General features: G+C 37.6%; 2 protein-coding genes across 3 annotated transcripts; one reads left to right on the top strand and one right to left on the bottom strand.

Moving 5' to 3' along the window:
• Positions 1-2,415: 2,415 nt before the first annotated feature.
• ckma (creatine kinase, muscle a) lies at positions 2,416-6,830 on the bottom strand. Of its 2 annotated transcripts, none has more exons than XM_082169835.1 (8): positions 6,672-6,830; positions 5,096-5,304; positions 4,813-4,967; positions 4,464-4,596; positions 4,039-4,210; positions 3,324-3,447; positions 3,045-3,234; positions 2,416-2,916 (listed from the first exon to the last, which is right to left on the bottom strand). In XM_082169835.1, the coding sequence occupies exons 2-8, from the start codon at positions 5,286-5,288 to the stop codon at positions 2,738-2,740; spliced, it is 1,146 nt and encodes a 381-aa protein (XP_082025961.1). In that variant the 5' UTR covers positions 5,289-5,304; positions 6,672-6,830; the 3' UTR covers positions 2,416-2,737. The 2 variants fall into 2 exon arrangements, with proteins under 2 accessions (XP_082025961.1, XP_082025962.1); XM_082169836.1 differs by lacking the exon at positions 6,672-6,830 and adding an exon at positions 6,560-6,580.
• Positions 6,831-16,022: 9,192 nt separating this feature from the next.
• Positions 16,023-18,995, top strand: nccrp1 (P1, F-box associated domain containing). Its single transcript, XM_082168996.1, has 6 exons — positions 16,023-16,229; positions 17,151-17,237; positions 17,475-17,571; positions 17,935-18,030; positions 18,448-18,586; positions 18,672-18,995. The coding sequence occupies exons 1-6, from the start codon at positions 16,085-16,087 to the stop codon at positions 18,819-18,821; spliced, it is 714 nt and encodes a 237-aa protein (XP_082025122.1). The 5' UTR covers positions 16,023-16,084; the 3' UTR covers positions 18,822-18,995.
• The last annotated feature ends 69 nt before the right edge of the window (positions 18,996-19,064 follow it).

Genomic DNA, 19,064 nt, shown 5'->3' with positions numbered 1-19,064 from the left:
GTGAAATATATTCTAGATACTAAAGGATTATATGCCACTTTCTCCATGTTTGTGATGGCATCTCCCTCTGTTCATGAGAGGGTATTGGATTGTGGTACAGAAAACAAGCTTGGTTCTTGATTTTGGTTTTGTCTGCTATGTATGTCAAATGCTTTGAGATGCTTGAAAGTTCACTTGTGATGACTGACTCCACAGGTATCACTGTGGTGCTTCACCGTTGACCTTTAGCCAGACAGTGAGCCTCCTAGCCCACCTTTGCAAGTCTGACATCTCATCATTCATCCACTTTTTGTTGTTCACTTTATTCTCTGCTTTTGTGCCGCACATTCGCAAAGACACCTAGTTTCTCCTCGTCCAATTGCTGAATCACTGGAAATCCTCGTGTCATTGTTCTGTCTGCTCTGTGACTGGACTCCTGTTGTGGAGACGCTTCCTGTTTCAAACTGAACAGGGTAAAGACTGCACGTCCTGGACCAGTCTGACCCGGTCTCCGCATCAGACCGGCTCTGTCTGGTTTGGACTGCTAAGATCTGTATCTGTTCGACGTCCATTAAGACCTCTGTGCACTCATGTTGACTTGAATCAGCTGCATCCTACGGCTCTGTGGGTTTGTACCCATGTTTGGCCACTGGAAGGCGCCAATGTCTTAAATGTGAACACTTCGAATTGTGTATATTTGCACAGGTACTTAATTTATTTTCTAGAATAATTATCTTGGGAGAAAAAAATTATTGGTTTATATCAGTCAGATTCTGGCTGTATATAAAGATTATGATACTGATGATAATATTGTGAGTATAGTATATACAGTATTTTAGAATTCCAGGTTAATTCATAGCTAGAGCAGAGACCCTCTGCTAGCTCTCCAGACGTTTCTATGTGTGCTGAAGTGAAACACTAACCTGCAATCCTGCATGATTCAGAGCAAGGATGGAGAAAGAGAGACTACATATTATGTGAAATAACAGAACGGGCAAAAGCAAAAGAATTCGAGGGAGAGAGAGAGCGTGTATGCGTGTGCATGTATGTGTGAATGTGTGCGTCTGTGTATTGCGCTACTCTGTTGCCCTGCCTCCCTTTCTCTCTCTCTCTCTCTCTCTCTCTGCTGGTAGGACATGTTTGTGTGAGAGGATTATGGCAGCCATACTTGACCTGGAGTGAAAGTGTGTCCGTATGAATGAGCTTTTCGTAATGTCATTTAAAGGCATTAAAAAGAGTATTAGGGAGAATTGTGAGTTGGTGTGCTGGGCGTGACACGTCTGAATGATAAAAAATCCCTCCAGTTCAGTGTTGTGCTGTCTGTGATGTAAACTGTCTGCTATGATGTCGGGTTTCTCATGATGCATTTAGCTAATATGCAATATGACAAGAGAGATGTCAGGTGGACAAACTATATATATATATATATATATATATATATATATATATATATATATATATATATATATATATATATATATATATATAAAAGAGAGAGAGCAAGAGAGAGACAGAGAGATTAAAACCTTGATGCTGTTTGCAGAAAGTAATTTTTTTCCCCCCCAGAGGTGTTTGCACCTCTGGCCAAATATTAAAATGGAAACAAAAAATCTTGAGAGAAAATAAACTTCACTGATGTTGGCATCTTTGCTTGTGTTCAGTTATTGTTCGGTGTATTTGTGTTTTATCCGGATTTATGGCAAAGTCTGTCCCTCTTGTTTATGGGGACTTTATTTGGTGTCTGATTAGAAGAGATAGAATATCACTTATGTATTTATTTATCATGAATTTATATTATCATGAATATGTTAAAGTCCCCCTGTAGTCAATCATTTTATCCCTTAAAACTCATCTCACCAAAATGTCGGACACATAATGGTAATTAATATGATTAGTCTTTTGCTTGACTATGTTATCAAACAGCTAATAATGTGTTGCTAATGTTACACAAACTATGTTCACCCGTTCACCATCTCAGTCTGCTTTCTAACAATCATCAGAAACGCTTTGAACAACTCAGAACGTCAGTGGAGAAAGGCATATAGTTAATCATAACATTGCAATATACATCATACACCCGCTATATTGCTAAATCTACCCAATTTTTATATCAACAGAAAAATATACCAGGATAACCTGGCATCTCTCGAGACTCTCGAGACTGTGATTGGTTACAAGGTAGTTTGTGATGTCAGAAACACCAGCAATTTCAAACCGTGTTTTAAAGACTGTCTTTTTTTTCACTGCAGTTTTAAGGAGAAAATGAATTTATGAATTTGCACATGGTTTAACTTAAAGCACATTAAAAAAAAAACACCACATAGACTTATAAACAACATTTTCACCACAGGGGGAATTTAAATTAAATTATTTTTAACTTTCATCTAAACTGAAATATATATATGCTCACAAATATGATAAAATACAAGATGTGTATGTGTTTTATATGGGGTATCTTTATTCAAATACAACTTGATTGATTCACTTTTTACAACCAAGGCTGAAATTGAGGTGAAGCCTCGACGTCAGGCACTGACACCTGCGCCGACAATCTGATCCCAAGATGTTACCAACTGAAAAGTGATGGCGAAATGACATGGGAAATAAAGAAGAAAGGAAAAAGGAAAGGAAGACAGATGCAAAGGCTAGACTGTCTATGTGTTTTCGAGCAGCAGTTTCCTCTGCGTTGATGTAAGATTGTATGATGGACTGTAAAAAAAATACAAAGACGAGGAAAAAAAACAGAAGGGCTCCCGCTTTACTTCTGGGCAGGGATCATGCTGTCGATTGACTCGCCCTTCTCCAGCTTCTTCTCCATCTCGACCATCAGCTTGACGCCATCAACCACACACTGCACCTGTTCAACCTCTGAAGAGCCTATACGGTCAGCATTGGAAATGTCAAACACTCCACCAACGGAAGCAGTGTCCACACCACCTGAGAGAAATAAATGAAGATGGAACAAGCGGAGGTCAACAAATGGAGATGTTAACTACACGTCTTCATTAACATCAATAAGCATTTCTATGCTTTTTGCATAATATGTATGTTCAGTGTTTGTATACCTGTGCCACGCTTCTGCAGACGCAGTCTGGTCAGGATCTCATCAAACTTGGCATGTGTGCTCAGCTTGGGCAGCTTGACGTGGACACCACCACGCAGTCCTGTGCCCAGGTTGGAGGGGCAGGTCAGAATGAAACCAAGATGCTCGTTCCACATGAATCCATGGTTGTGCTTCTTGAAAATTTCCTCAATCTGTCAAAGCAGAACAGACACATGCTCACATGCTCCAGGTGACAACAGTCAGTTATGTGTGTGCATTTATTTGTGCATGTTCTCCATACCCTCTTAAGACCAACGCAGAAGCGCTTGAACACTTCCTTCATGTTGCCACCCTGCTGCATGGAAATAACACGCAGATGATCCTCCTCATTCACCCAGACCAGGAAGGTCTTGTTCTCATTGTGCCTGTAATTGAAGCATAGGCATCCATTTACAATACAAAACCTAATTTATATTACCCAGCTAATATAAATTGTCTTCTATTGAAGACACCAAACATGAAGTTGTTCAGAACTATTTTCATTGATGTCGAAAAAACAAAGTAACTGGGAATATATTGTCTAAAATGTTACTCGATATTAACCTCTTGCTAATATAATGTCGATGTTGCACTTGCAATCATGCTGTTGGTGTGGCTATCATCATGGATATTCTGAAAAACTGCTTTCTTGCTTGTGTGATATTGATTAATTAAATAATAAATTACCTTTGTCCAGTCATTTAACTCATGTGATGCGTCTCATTTCGAAGGTCGCATTTGTTGGCCTCATATGTCATTGAGGCTGCATTTAAGAAAAGTAACCATTACTCTGGGATGTAAAGGTTGCATTTCTGAAAGGAGGGAGTCTCAAAGTAAGAAAGAAATATGTCAGTTTTATAATGGTTACTTTTCTGAAATGAGACAACCTAAACGACAAATACGGCCGACAATTGCGACAATGCAGAGTGCAATCTTTGAAATGAGACACAGCAGTAGATAACTATGATTCGACTTACCAAATGCCTCTGGCATCGGGCCAGTCGCGGGCCATACCAGCAGCCAGCAGCAGGGGGGAGACGGGTTTGTCAAACAGGAAGTGATCATTGATCAGCTGCTCCTGCTCGGCATCAGTCATGGACTTCAGGGGGTAATACTTGCCCTTGAACTCTCCGTCCAAACTGTTCAGAGCTGGAGGAATAAAGATATTTTCTTCAGTTATATTCTTGTGCTATTCACCCATACAATTCTGAACTGTTGTTGGGGGTTGTAAGGTGTGAAATAAAATAAGCTATAAATATTACATGAAAAACAATAAAAAAGTACTAAAACTTCAATTAAAATAAAAACCGAAAATATCAAAATAATTCAAAGCGTATTGAAAATATGAATCAATACAATAATCATATGTAATAATACTGAAATAACGCTGATGTGTGCACACCTTCAACAGACAGCTTCTCCACAGCTCTGCGCTCTCCACGGGTGTTGTGGGGGGGCAGGGCGTATCCCTTGATGCTGCGGCCTGTACGCACACGGCTGCTAAGAACGTACTTGGGGTCCAGGTCATCACCACCCTACAAATAGAGATTTAATTCATTTCAGTCCCAGTTATTTTTAAACAATAGATTCTGATTAGTTTAGCATTACCATGTGGTTTGGGACAAGCTCACATTTCAAATTATTCATGTAAATTAACAGTTGAGGTCAAGGAGTTTACTGTTGTCTCCTGTCAAGGATCAATTAAGAGCATCTATAGCCTTTATAAAATATTTGTTATTTCTGTTTTGCACCTTCAGGTTCTCAAAGTTGAGATCGGTCTTGTGCTTGGCAGTTGCCTTGTATCCACCATGGCGGTCGGAAATGATAGGGTCGAGGAGATCCTTGAAAACTTCATAGGACTCCTCATCACCAGCAACACAGCCGACGGTCATGATGAAGGGGTGACCTGGAGAAAAGTGTTATCTCATCAGTATATAGACAGAAGGAAACATGTTGTGCTTCCTGAACAAATCCAGGTTTGATTGGGGTAAATACTGTATGTGGTAAGGATGTAAAACTGATGTGTTTACTCACCTGGGTTGTCAACACCGGTCTGGATGACATCATCCAGGGTGTACCCAGTGGGGGTCTGCTTGTCCCTAAGCTTGCCATAGATTTCCTTAGTCAGCACCTTGGCCATGTGGTTGTTGTGCTTGGTAAGGTCTGGATACTCATCATCAACTGAAAAGTTCAGCTTGAAGTTGTTGTGGGTGTTTCCGAAAGGCATGGTTGCGTTTCTAACACTGCGGATTGGACAAAGAGAAAGTGAGAAAGATTATTTGCATTTGATTCCTTGAATTTTCATATATTACTTCCACACATGCACATCTCACTTGTCTCTGACCTCAACTGTTTGAACTTAATTTTATTAATTCTGCTTAGTCAGTTAGGCTGGAAAGAGTTACTTCAACCAAACGTCTAAAAGCTTGCCACATGACTGTGTCGCCAACTGCTGCAAACATTCAAGTTTGTATGTATAAAAAGGTAGTAATTTACCATTTACCAAATAGTTTCAAAATGTGTTTACAGCATATTCAGTGCAGAACCATAACTGCTTAAACATCAGTTTCCATTGAATTGAGAAGAATGATACACATGTGAAACACAGCTGCACACATTAAAACAGGGTATACTAGCAAGTTCCACTTGAGGTCCACACTTGTTATTTGATATGTCTGATTGTACCAGGAATAGGAGAGACGCTCCCCAGTCTAAATCTAGACAGATCTATTTTTACTATGGTGTTCACTCCCTCCCATTACTTTCACATAATCTCGAACGTATCCAAAAAATATTGCACTGTTTTCCACATAAATAGTCACATAGCTTTGTATATGTTATTAAAGTATTCCCACATGTTCTGACCAGTTTCCTCAGACTCACATGTTAATCATGTCATGGTTGTGTAATGATATCGTTTAGATGAAATCAAGTTTTATGTAACATACAAAACATAACGTTGTCATTTGAATTATTTTGTAATAATTTCTGTTCTGTGGAATACACCCATCAGAAGATACTCGCATGATTACCACAAGATTTTATTTTAAGAAAAGCCAGCAGAGGGAACCTGTCCCATATGTGTCAGTATGAGAAACACAAGCACATCTCAGGATTTTTTATGGCTGTATCCGATTATGCTCTCAGAATTGCTGTATATCACATGTTTGACATCTGCTCCCACATTTAAGAACAGGTCAACCAAACAACAAGTCCCTCATCACAAAATATTTAATCATGCACAAAATAAAAAAAATATATTAACATTTTCATAGTAAATCCAGATGCCTTTAATAAACACTCCAGTATTTTTTACATAAAAAAGATTGTGCATCTGCTATCATGTTGGAGTGTATCATTATCGTAATACATTTTAATCAAATAGCATCTGAATATAAAGATTTTAAAAGGATTTACAAATTGTAAAATGTATGCAGCCCAGTTAATCACTTCTATTTTGCTTTTCAATTTTAAGGAGTATTACACTACAATACTTACCTTTTTCTCTCAATTATTTTATCTAATTTAATCAAATAATTTCTTTTTTTTCTTTTTTTTAAGACTCTCCTTGCTGTTAATGATGGTTATTCAAGAATGTTGATGTCTTTACCTGCAAAAAAGACAACAAAAGTGGTAACAGTCCTTGGGATCAGATCCTGTTCACCAAAGCCGAAATAGGGGTCACCCAAGCTAGAAGAGTCCGATTTGAGTTTATATACCTCCAACCCCTTCAAGCCATTGGCTGGCCCATTTTAGAGTTCGCTGTAATCTGATTGGCTGGCCCCAGTCTCTTATGCCCTGTTTAGTGTAAGAAAAGCTTCAATTTAGATCCCGGGCATCTTAAATGAGGTGGCAGCTGTGGGTTGTGTCCCCCTCCACTCGAATATCCATTTACACTTCCCACCCCATACATAGCTTTCCAGTAGGGTTTAGGTCGGAGGAGGGGTGATGGGACATGGAGGGTCTGCCATGCTAAAAAGGCTGAGCAGCACTTTTGCCAAACATACCATGGATATCAGAAGTGCTCACGTCAGGCCGATGGCTTTGGAAAAGAAATCACTTGGTAGGCTCTGGCCATCTCATAATTATTGGTGCAAATTCACTTAGCAGTTTTGCAGATTAAGTTCGCTAGGGTGTCACATTTAATTTATTTATCTGTTCATGTTGGACGCCATATTTATGCTTTGGGGGTAAAAGGTCATCATCTTTTATCATGTGAAAGTTAATTGGACATACATCCCAGACCTAAACATAACCGTAAAGCCCAACCCCTAACCCTAACAATGATTGTAAATTTAAAAAACCTATAAAATTGTTTGTATGATCCAATTCAGATGATATCATACGATTTTGCCATCTTGCAAAATTATAACAGATCTAATTATGTTGCCATGTGAGTGTTTATATGAAAACCATCAATATCACAAAATATCTTGAACTCTTAGTGTTTGTTTTATTCAGACACTGTTGTGTCTTTTTGTAATTCAAATAGAGGTATTTCCCTCTCTCAAGTTTCTGTCACACGCATACATACATGTTCTCACTCAGGGAGGCACCGTTAGTGTCCCCAGTAATAGAGTCTCACTGGTTATTATGGGTAACCCCCTCCCCCAATGTATCTGTCTAGTAATCCATTCAGCTGCAACTTGCGTAATACATACATTTTGTTAAGTAATGCATTGTAAAGATTTACACGTAACAGCATTGTTTCATTTTATCTTTGTACCATGACTATAGGTTACATAGGACTCTAAAGCTAGTCTAAGTGTCTCCAACATGGCACCAGTTGTGAATAACAGGCCTGTCATGGCTCACATGCTCCCCAGCAGCTGTCAAGCATGCAACACACACATACCAGCACAGCTTATTATACAGAGATGAACGTTTAAAGTTTTTCATTTGCTTCTCATGCTCAATTCATTACTCTGACTTTAAGACAAAGTCGGCATGAAACAGAAGTTGAGATAGTCTTTTTTTCCCCCGTATATAAGAGTGAAACGGCTACCCGAACAAGACAAAATTTTGTGTGGGACTTGATTTTGTCCACCGGTAATCGATTGCATTTGTTGGATTGTTATGGTTTGCTATTGCTGTGATCTCATGTGAGTGACGGGTTGTCCCGCCCTCTTGCCACCAGTAAACATGTCATCAGAGAAGAGATGTCGCTGCAATGTATTTATTTTAAAAAGATTCAAGGGATATTTATATTTAACGATTGGTTGGTTGGGAAGGGTCGTTCACTGTGGCCTTGCCCTCTGGTGTCACCCCATGTCCCCAGCTGTCTTCTGTTTGTCCTATCTATCTATCTATCTATCTATCTATCTATCTATCTATCTATCTATCTATCTATCTATCTATCTATCTATCTATCTATCTATCTATCTATCTATCTATCTATCTATCTATCTATCTATCTATCTATCATCTATCTATCTATCTATCAACTTTTGAACTATTAAGAAGTATTTTAGAGGTACACTGACATTCAAAAATCTGAGGTCAGTAAGAATTTTTTTAATGTTTTTGAAATAAGTCACTTGTTCCTTCAAAATCATTCTAATATGCTGATTCGCCGTTCAAGAAACATTTATCATGTTGTGCTGCTTAATATTTTTGTGGAAATGTCGATACTTTTTTGCCATGCTGTCTTTGATCAATAGAAGGTTCAAAAGAACAGCATTTATTTGAAATATCTTTTGTAACATAAAAGTCTATACTTTCACTTTTTTTTTATCAATGTAATGCATACTTGCTGAATAAAAGTATTATTTCTTTAAAAAGAAATCTTACTGACCCCAAACTTTTGAATGGTATGTGATGATACCTTCCAATCTTTGAATATTATTTCTTTGAGTTGGGTGTGTATAGTTATGTCTAATCTTTCTAGGTCTGTGAGGTTGTGTCAGAATGGTGTGCATGTGGGAGAGAGGGTAGGTTGTGTAACATTAGTGTGCTTACATATAGTCTAGAGTGAAAGAACAGACCCTCATTACAGCTTCAGTTACTACAGGACAGTTACACAACACTGAGGACAGAGAGAGAGTTTTTTAAAAAGTCTTCTTTATCATTTGCAGTTCTTACATACTAGGTACTATTTTTGAACATGATATAAAATCATAGTGTGCAATAACATGGTATAAATTTTTCTAAAGTGGACATGGAACATGTAAACATGGAACCACACTAAAGCCTCAAAATATCTGTGTCAAATGATGGCCTGTTAAAAAATAGTCATCAAGTGGTGTATAGATGCATGGTTGGGTAACTGCTAACGAACTAGAATGTTGTTTAGGACACATACTTCTAACACATACAGAATGTGGAAGTGGAAGTGAGACTTTGACTTGAGAATGTCTTTCATGGAGTCTCTATGAAGAATTATATGTTGTGTATATGTCTGTGGGTCCGGGGAGGCCATTTCATCATCATGTTCTGTAGTCTTGGTGAGAGTAGCAAGTTAACAAGCAGTGGCGGCTAAGAATATACTTGGCCTTTGGAAGGGCAGCAGGTAATCTGAGTCTAAACACTCCATATGACCTTCAGCCAAGGCTTGATTTTAAGGTAGAGCATGTATGCATGTCTGTTCTATAGCTTGTACTTTTTTGCACAATTTTGTTTTGTCACGTTGGAATGAATCACTTCCTGCATACTTCATTTGTCAATAATTATAATGAATATGTGTAAATATGCGTGTGCTTGCATGCCTGTACAAGCGGTTGGGTGCAGTGGAATGAGCTGAAGGTCTCACAGGTCACCTGGTGCGGTGTTACATTTTATTTTCAATTTTATTTTGGTAGGAATGAAATATGCACAACAGTTTGCACTAATAGTGTCTAATTGCATTAAAGGGATAGTTCACCCCAAAATGAAAATTCTGTCATCATTTACTCACCCTCAAGTTGTTTCAAACCTATGAATTTCTTTTTTTCTGCTGAACACAAAAGAAGATATTTTGAAAAATGTCTGTAACCAAACATTGACTTCCATAGTAGGAAAAAAAACATACTATGGAAGTCAATGGGGTCCATCAACTGTTTGGTTACAGACATTTTTCAAATCTTCTTTTGTGTTCAGCAGAAAAAAGAAATTCACACAGGTTTGAAACAACTTGAGGGTAAATAAATTATGACAGAATTTTCATTTTTGGGTGAACTATCCCTAATTAATTTACTTCAATTTTTATTTCTATTAAATGTTTGGATAGTTTTTTCAGTTGAGTCTGAGATGTGAGAGAAGATATAAATATGAGCTAATCAACCAATACTAACCTGTTATGCTAACCAGGAGCAAGTTGCAAAAACACAGCCACTATGTTAAATCCGAGTCTTAAGAACGGGTTTGACCAACTAGCAATAAGCCTTTTAAATAAGTCTTTTTCAGATTCAAATTAGACCAATCTACATTTTTATGCAACTTACTTTAAAAATTAATGATCAATTAAAAAGAAATAGATGACTAATTTAAAATTAGTCTAAGCTACTGTCAGGGTTTGGGTAGGTGGAAGTAGCGAGGACTCAAGTGCAGAACAATGGGTCTTTATTAAGCATAAAATTAAAACAAAAACTACACCAAGGGGGAAACCATGGGTGCTTCTCAATATCCCTCCTCATCTCCTCGCTCCTCCATCCTATGACCCGGAAACCGATCGAGTTCAGCCATCTTGAAGGACATCTCAATTTTCTAATTGCACCGACCGCGAGGAGGCGAGGATTGAGGAGTGAGGAGGCAGGAGGCTTCCTGAGGAGTCAAGAGCGAGGATACACGGGTGTATCCTTTGCGGAAGTGTTTTAATCGACTAAACGTGATGCACGTAAATTCTCCTCCCTCTTCACATTGGTCACAATAATTTTAATTTGTACTTTACCATTGCAGTTTATATAAACCACACATCTCACATATTTCAACAGGGTATCTTGCTTTATTATTATTAATTATGAATTTCTTAAATAACCAAACTTAAACGAAATAAGGGCAGACCCTTGAGTGCTGCTAATGACGCTGTGAAATGACGCTCGAGTGATCAAGTATTCCAATGTGTATATATATATCCAGGGCCGGATCTACCATACGGGCAATCTGGGCACGTGCCCAGGGGCCCTTGCACAGAGGGGGGCCCACCGTGATCAGAGTTTTTTTTTTTTTGTGCACTACATAAAAATAGTATACACAAGGCTTGGCCTCGATCTTGATAATCCAATCAGAATAAAAAAAGCTTAAATAAGGATAAGTCTATATTTAATTTATAATTTATGTAGAGCAGACTGTTTGATAACTTTATTAAATATCGGTATATGTCCTAGGTCTACCTGTTAGACAGTAAGGGCACTGGTAAATATGACATTTATTTTTTACTATTGTATTATTGAGACAAATAACAAGTTTGCAAAGATGTCAATATTTAATTTTGTAAAAAATATTATTTTAATTTGTGCATTTAGTTGTTGTTGCTAGTTTGAGTCGAGAAATACACATTTCAGCATTATCACTAATCTGTGTGTGCATTTCACTTGGGAACCAAGCAAGCTGACTCATATTATATCGCAATCGCATATTGCAATCGCAATATTGACCTCAATAATTGCAATATGATATTTTCCCCAAATCGTGCAGCCCTACTTTTCAGAAGAAAAAGAAATTGTATCATTGTCTTGTGTGCGTGTGCGTGTGCGTGTGTGTGTGTGTGTGGTTGTCAGGTAGGGGAGGGGGGCCCATGAGCTTCAGTGCCCAGGGGCCCCTGGGGGTACTAATCCGGCTCTGTATATATATATATATATATATATATAAGCTTTCATTCGATTCCTCCGCCCTCATTTTCTTTCCTTGCAACCTTCCCTCGCATCCTACAGGGGGTGGAGCTGAGAAGCGAGGATGCACAAAATAAGAATTGAGAAGCACCCCATGACTCGACTCGACACTGCAACCACAGGGATAATAAATAGGTAGCAAACAAGGCAGGTAAGGAGGTAGGACAGGTGTGGCAAATTAATCAATCAGGTAACAAGATGGGAGGGGCTAGACAATCGACAGGAGACCACATGGCACAAGGAAACACATGACAAGCCATGTGCTGCTCACACCAAACAAAAACGAGAAAAAATTGTCAAAAATAACAAAAACACAAGAACATGGCAAGTAAAGAAAATCACAAGCCATGTGCTCACACAAAATGAACATACAGCTAATGAGAACACTCATAAGCCACGTGTTCACACAAAACATGACAACATATAAGCACACAGCTAGTGTAAAACACAAGCTGTGTGCTACACCATACGAAAAAAAACACACGGCCGATGAAAACATGAACCACGTGCTACACAAAACACAACAACTCATAACCGCACGCTCACACGACAAGACCGAGCGTAAGCTCATCCTGTTCGCTCACAACAGAGGTCAAACACGCGGGTTTTCACGCAAACAACCGAATCCCGACACAGAACCGAAACCAAACTAGACAGATGTGCCGTGATCCAAACACCACAGCCCGCTGGCATACAGACAAGAGAGCGCACGGCAAAACAGGAGTGTCAGAGTTCTGTCACAAAACCAAGAAACAAACTAGACAGAAGTGACAGAACCCTGACAGCTGGCCTACAACCGGCAACAGAACTGCAGCAATATCCGAGAAATGGTAAAGCGTTCACGTTTATGTTTCAAGCATGTGACGTCAGAAGGGTTCTTTCTTTCTTTCTTTCTTTCTTTCTTTCTTTCTTTCTTTCTTTCTTTCTTTCTTTCTTTCTTTCTTTCTTTCTTTCTTTCTTTCTTTCTTCTTTTTATTCCTTTCTTTCTTTCTCTCTCTCTCTCTCTCTCTCTCTCTCTCTCTCTCTCTCTCTCTCTCTCTCTCTCTCTCTCTCTCTCTCTCTCTCTCTTTTCAACCCCCTTCCATCTCATCCTCCGTCCCTCTGTCTCTGGGTTGTATTGCATTGACGCAGCAAAGAACTCAATCAGTGAAATTGATATAAATTACAATCTGATGCTTATGATTAATGGCAGAACTTACATATGAATACAGTTTAAGTAAACTAGTATTTTTTATATGCAAATTGATTGCATACTATTCAACTGAGTTTCAAATAACTGTATTACATTATATTTCCACTGTAGATTTCTTTAAACACATGTACAGGTGATGTGAAAATAAGTTCATAAACTTACGGACAGCAAAGCCAGGCTAAAAATGCCTCATACGTTACAAGAATATTTTCACACACATACAGAGAGTGAGATATTCCCCTTTCATAGTAGTGCGTGTCTGCTAATGGACCCACAGATAATTATTCTAACACCATGGTTCATACAGATTCACATCTTGTGTGACTGTCTAGCCACTTACATAAGTACAGGAGTGTATCATGTGTACATTTGCCATGTGTTGTATGAAATGCAATATGACTTGAGTGTATTAATTTGCAACTCAGTGAGGCCACTATTAGACAGTGTGCCTGACTAACTCAGCATATTATTTACATAATTACGCAGGATTTCGCTCTCTAAATAATTTAAGTGCATATGAAATACTATAATATTTTTTGTAGATTTTGAAACAAAATTACATCTTTATTTGTGTATTTATAAAGCTTAGTTAAAAATTTACTTTAAAAGATAGAACATTTGTGAAATTTTTTGTGTATATTGCTTGGTGAAAATATTGAAATCATAATTATTTTAAGCTATATCCCAAATTAAAAATGTCTGAAAAGTGTATTACAAATAATTTTACAAATAATTTATTTTAAATTAATTAGTTTGAAGTATATGCTTATTTTCCTTTCATTTCTTTTGTAAACATTCTTTTTCTCACTCGCTGTATAGTGTTGCTGGAGGACTTTCCTCATGAAATGAGTTAATGACTGGACAGCGATTGCTGGTTTACCACATCCATGTGATTTTACTGATGTTTGTGTGGCTTCAGTTGCATGTGGAATGTTATTCTGAGCTCAGACCGCAGATTAGTGTAAATTAAACCACATAAGTGATGAGTTCTTCTTGTTTGTGTTTCAGATCCTGTAGATAGACAATTCTATAGCTGCCAATCCTCAAAGACAGAACAACCAACAACTCACCCTGATGGCCACCTCCTGCCACTGCCATCTGAAAACAAGATGAGATGTGAGGATTATGAGAATGTAACATAATCAATAAGATGAAAGAGTGCATCATTAATCATTTATTAATCAATAAATTACTGATTTAAGAATAAAATAATGAGGACATTTTGTTGCTAGAGGTTTTTGTTCAAACTCGAGACATTTAAAAGCACTGACAAAGCATTCATATTATCCAGATCTTTTCTCAACACAGTTTGCTTTTAGATAACTGTTTATGTATTTTATTTGAGGTTTATATAAGCTATATTTATATTTTATTCTAACAATACCAGCTGAGTATAATTGGCTTTTGTGTCAGTAATTGCTCAGAGAGCAGTATATGTTTCCTGTTGTGTTCTGAGTTGGCTATCACAACAAAACTTTCCTGTTGTGTTCTGAGTTGGCTATCACAACAAAACCCTTTTGCTCTCTATAGAATCTCTCTCAAGCTTTAGCTCTAGAAAATGCACCAACACATTTCATTAAATACAGCCTGCAGAACTAACCTCGACTCTGCTGAGTGAGTTGTGACATCATTGAGCAACAATAAACTGACTTAACACTGTAACAATGGAGATGTGACAATGTTCAATTCTCTGGACTGCTTGTTTAATAGATGATTAATAGGTACTGGGTGTATGTCTGTGGGAGCAGCTGGTTTGGTGTTTTTCTTCAGATTATTTAAAAAAGTCCCAGTCCTTTGCTTGTTTGGCAGGGCTCAGGATTTCAGCTGACAAGGAGTTAGATCTTAATCAGTGAGTAGTTAAGTTATGTAATCCATTTGAAACAAACCACAACAACTGACATGGTTGTGGTTGAGAGGGTCATCCAAAAGTGTTTTTTCCGATGTTAGCTAAGGATAAGTGAGGAAGAAAATACATCAGATTTGTGAAGATTCACAATTTCTATGTAATTATTGTTGATAAAATTCATACATTGCATCAAATTGAATGTTTTATGAAATATTCACAATGAAATGCGTTCCATTCTCATGGGGATAATTGGTAATTTTATGGAGAAAGTAACTAAGTACTTTCACAATAAGTTATTTCAAAGTGCTGTATATAATCACTGAATCTGAATCAGGGTAATACCATTAAATTATATATCTTCTTACATTTATATAGACTTTTACACCCCTACTTACATGTATTTAGTAAACTACTGCTGCAAAAGATATATATATATATATATATATATATATATATATATATATATATATATATATATACATACCAAGAGATAAGCAAGCCTCTTGTCAAATATCTTTGAGACTTCATAGATTGTTCATGTATGATATAAATTAATCATTAGTCATTGAGGCTGCGAGTGTATACAAATATTTCAGATAATATAATCCAGAGTTTATGCATGTGCATTTCCAAGACACTGGTTACATTTATTTAAAAGATTTACTGATGGATTTGGCTGATGCATTGAACCCTGCATGTTCAGGCAGCCTTGGGCTGAACTTTAAATCTTTGCTGACATGATAAGCTCTTGATGTTGTCCTTATGGGTGTGGTAGGCCTGCTATAGTTCACCCAATGTGTGCTTCTCATTAACTATATTATAGCACTCCAACCTATTGGTCTTTGAGTAAAACAAGGCCATCAATAACGAATGAAGGGATTGAAATAGGCTACTCTTAACTCATAAATAATTGCGTTTTTCTTATTGTCAACTCATAGCATGGCATTTGTCCTGCTCTTTGTGTGTATTGGTAAAAATTATCAAGTCTCAAGTATCTTGACACACCATTCATGTTGTGAAACAGAGGTGGTCTGTTGTTTAGTGTGACTCACTTCTGAGTGTGCACTGCAGGGAAGTAGGCTATTGCACAAGGCTCTTCTAAACCAGTTTTCTGGGTGGGGCAGACCATAATAAAACACTTCCCGTGTTTTGCAGTGCGTGGCTGACTGCGAGGGTCTGAAATGGCGACGGACTGGAAAAAGAAGTGCGATTCGCAGTGGCAGCTGGGGGCTCGCGGTGTCCCCATGCCCGCCAGCGTGGACTGGAAATCGGTGTACGAGAAGAAGCCGTTTAAGCGCAACCTACTGAAGACTCCCTCGCCTTACGGTAATGACGTCACACAGACGTGTAACGCTGGCGCTGCTAGTTCACAGTGTTGATGAAATCTCTACTACTACTGGAGAGCTCTGCTTGAACTTTGTTGTAACTTAAGAATGTAACACTGTTATGTTGAGATGGCGTGGAGGGGAACGATGATGTTTGCCTAGTTAGTTAAACTAAAGCGGCGACATACACACTGCTGTGTCTCATTGCGCAGGTTGCGCCCTGAAAAGTCACCGTTACATTCCAAAGTAGCCTAAGGAAAGAAATTCTAGGCTAGTTATTTACCCCACACAACGAATAATAACATGCAATTTTACAAAGGTTACTTTTCTAAAATGAGATATCCTCGATGTTTTGTATTAGCCTATGTCTGGCCTATTTTAGTTGTTATATTGTTGTTATTGTTAATTAAATCAATAATTTTATGTAGGCCTACTCAATTTTTCCAAATGGATTGCTGTTTTAGAATAAAATGTTTCCTATATTTTTAAAGATACAGAGAAGATATACAATTAAATGTATTTATGAATAAAATTCACAGGGCTAGTTGTAGAGTGGCAATATCTTTGTAGTAACAAAGTCATGTTTCATGAAGAAGGCAATACATTTTATTTAAATCTAGATGGGGATGATTGATAGTTGTGTATGTAAAAGAGAAAGAAGCTGCTTTCAAAATATTGAATCTGTGCAGCGATGAAATATGAGTTGCCTCCCATACTTTTACATGTGGCCTATTTAGTAGCCTACTGCAAATGTTGCCCTTAAATTATAGCCTATAGATTATATGGATTTATATTATTTGCCTTCAAGGATATTTTACATATACATTTGAAAGACAGTATTTGCAATTTTACTGTAATAGAAATTTAATATTTTCATGCAAATCTTTTGAACTCATCTTTTTTTTTCTTGCTCAACAACTAGGTGTAAACCACACCGTGCCACCACCTGAACCCCATCGGTCGGAAATGCCTCCTCCTCCAGACCGGCCACCTCAGTTAGAGCCCGATGGTGAGTCAGCAATCAACACAGTAATATATTTGCTGCCTAAAAAGCTCACCACTGCTGTGCTGAATATTACATTCAATGCAATGGAAATTTGTTAGATTATATCTGACATTTGACTAGAACATTAATTGTTAATTGGTTGAACTTTACACCCAAAACATTTGCCATTCTTAATATCTTTGGTTTCTAATAAAAAAAGATGATGGAGAATTTAATCTTGTACCTGGATGTTAATTGTAGGCAATTTCTCTGGCTGGAAAACTAGTACAGAAGTTTTGCCATACGACACTAGTGGAATACCCACCGGGGTTGTGGTCTGCCAGCTGCCTCAGTACAGGTGAAGCCCAGATTTGTGAGAAAAATGACCTTGTCTCAAAAACGTATAAAAACATTTGTCATGTTCCAGTACAATAGAGGTGATTTTATTTAGTCACTTGTCATTTAGCAAAAACTTTCAAGAAAAAATAAAATAATAATAATAATATTATATATATAATTGTTCCACTGTTCTAATAACTCTTTTGTAACTTAAGTAGTTTAAATGCAGTAGGACCCCATAATTGCAATACATAATAAGTGTTGCTATATATGTCTTTGTATTTGAATCAGATATTAGAAAGACATTGGCTTGTCAGTTCGTCAGGGTAAGCAGAAGGTCATATATTCTGTCTGATATGGCCTTTGTGTATCTTTACCTCAGGTGGTTTTCTCTAGAGCAGCATGTGGACCTGAAGGCAGAGGGTCTGTGGGACCAACTTCTGGATGAGTTTCAGCCTGAGATAGTCATTGAGGACTGGTGAGTTATGAACTAGTTATAAAACTAGGTATTTGCAGTTTAAGCAATCTTCAGTTACAGTAATTGCAAACTGAGCTGCAAAGAAGAGTTACAAAATTAAACTGGATATCAGTTAAGCTGTTTTAACAAAGTTAGCTGTTATGCAATCTATCCGTGTCCACACATTCAAATGTTTTACAGCTAAAGAAAAATGGACAAAAAGCACAAATGAATTTGAATGAATTTCTGACATATCTGGAATTCTTTATCTCTGACATAACTATATTTTTTATTTTAGAAAAAGTTGCATTGTTGCAATTGCTACATATGTCATGTCTGTGGTGGTCATAGTGCTTTAGACATTGTCGTTTCAGCCTAAATGGCAGCTTTAATATGCCCTTTCACTTTTAATGTCTGGGTGTTTCCCTTCATGTGTAGGTATGAGGAAAGCCAGCTTCACAAATCTATCTATCAGCTCGATGTGAAGCTCTTGGGTGCTGATGCTAAGACGGTCATCAAGCAGCATTCATTTAACCCTGAAGAGAACCTGGAGAACTACTCACACACCTGGAAAAAGGTAGCACACACGTGCATATTCATACATTTATATTCATGAATTTTTTATATATATTTGTGTCGACATAACATTTTAATGTGTATAGGTCTCCCATGTATTCTCCAAGTATGGGCCCGGGGTGAGGTACATTCAATTCCTCCACAGACTGAAGAACCAGTTCATGGTTGAATTCTTTAATACCAAAGTCACAGGCAGCTCAATTACTGTCAAGACCAGCAAATCCAGTGTGAAATAATGCAACACATTAAAATAAACAGGTAGGAGTTGATGCATCCCTGCCAGTTGATGTAGACTTTGAGATGTAGACTATTAAGAACAAAGCACTATAGTCTCAAATGCTTTATAAATTGACTGCACTTTCATAAGATGTATCCGCTGCTTAATAATGTAATAAAACATTCCTCATTCATTTTGTGACACTGTTTCTTTCATGTATTCACAATAGCACTAGATCCACAGATAGTGCTGTTATATTTTA

The sequence above is a fragment of the Leuciscus leuciscus genome (genome assembly GCF_965113295.1).
Source record: "Leuciscus leuciscus genome assembly, chromosome: 5".
Lineage (NCBI taxonomy): Eukaryota > Metazoa > Chordata > Actinopteri > Cypriniformes > Leuciscidae > Leuciscus > Leuciscus leuciscus.
This window is presented reverse-complemented; position numbering and strand designations above follow the sequence as displayed.

What these genes read in the sequence shown, in the direction of transcription:
- ckma (XM_082169835.1), bottom strand. Translation starts at nt 5,288, where the DNA reads ATGCCTTTCGGAAACACCCACAACAACTTCAAGCTGAACTTTTCAGTT. An exon ending in TCAACTTTGAGAACCTGAAG is followed by an intron (nt 4,597 to 4,812) that starts GTGCAAAACAGA and finishes CTCTATTTGTAG; the next exon opens with GGTGGTGATGACCTGGACCC. An exon ending in TCTGCAGAAGCGTGGCACAG is followed by an intron (nt 2,917 to 3,044) that starts GTATACAAACAC and finishes TATTTCTCTCAG; the next exon opens with GTGGTGTGGACACTGCTTCC.
- nccrp1 (XM_082168996.1), top strand. Translation starts at nt 16,085, where the DNA reads ATGGCGACGGACTGGAAAAAGAAGTGCGATTCGCAGTGGCAGCTGGGG. An exon ending in ACCTCAGTTAGAGCCCGATG is followed by an intron (nt 17,238 to 17,474) that starts GTGAGTCAGCAA and finishes TGTTAATTGTAG; the next exon opens with GCAATTTCTCTGGCTGGAAA. An exon ending in ACTCACACACCTGGAAAAAG is followed by an intron (nt 18,587 to 18,671) that starts GTAGCACACACG and finishes TAATGTGTATAG; the next exon opens with GTCTCCCATGTATTCTCCAA.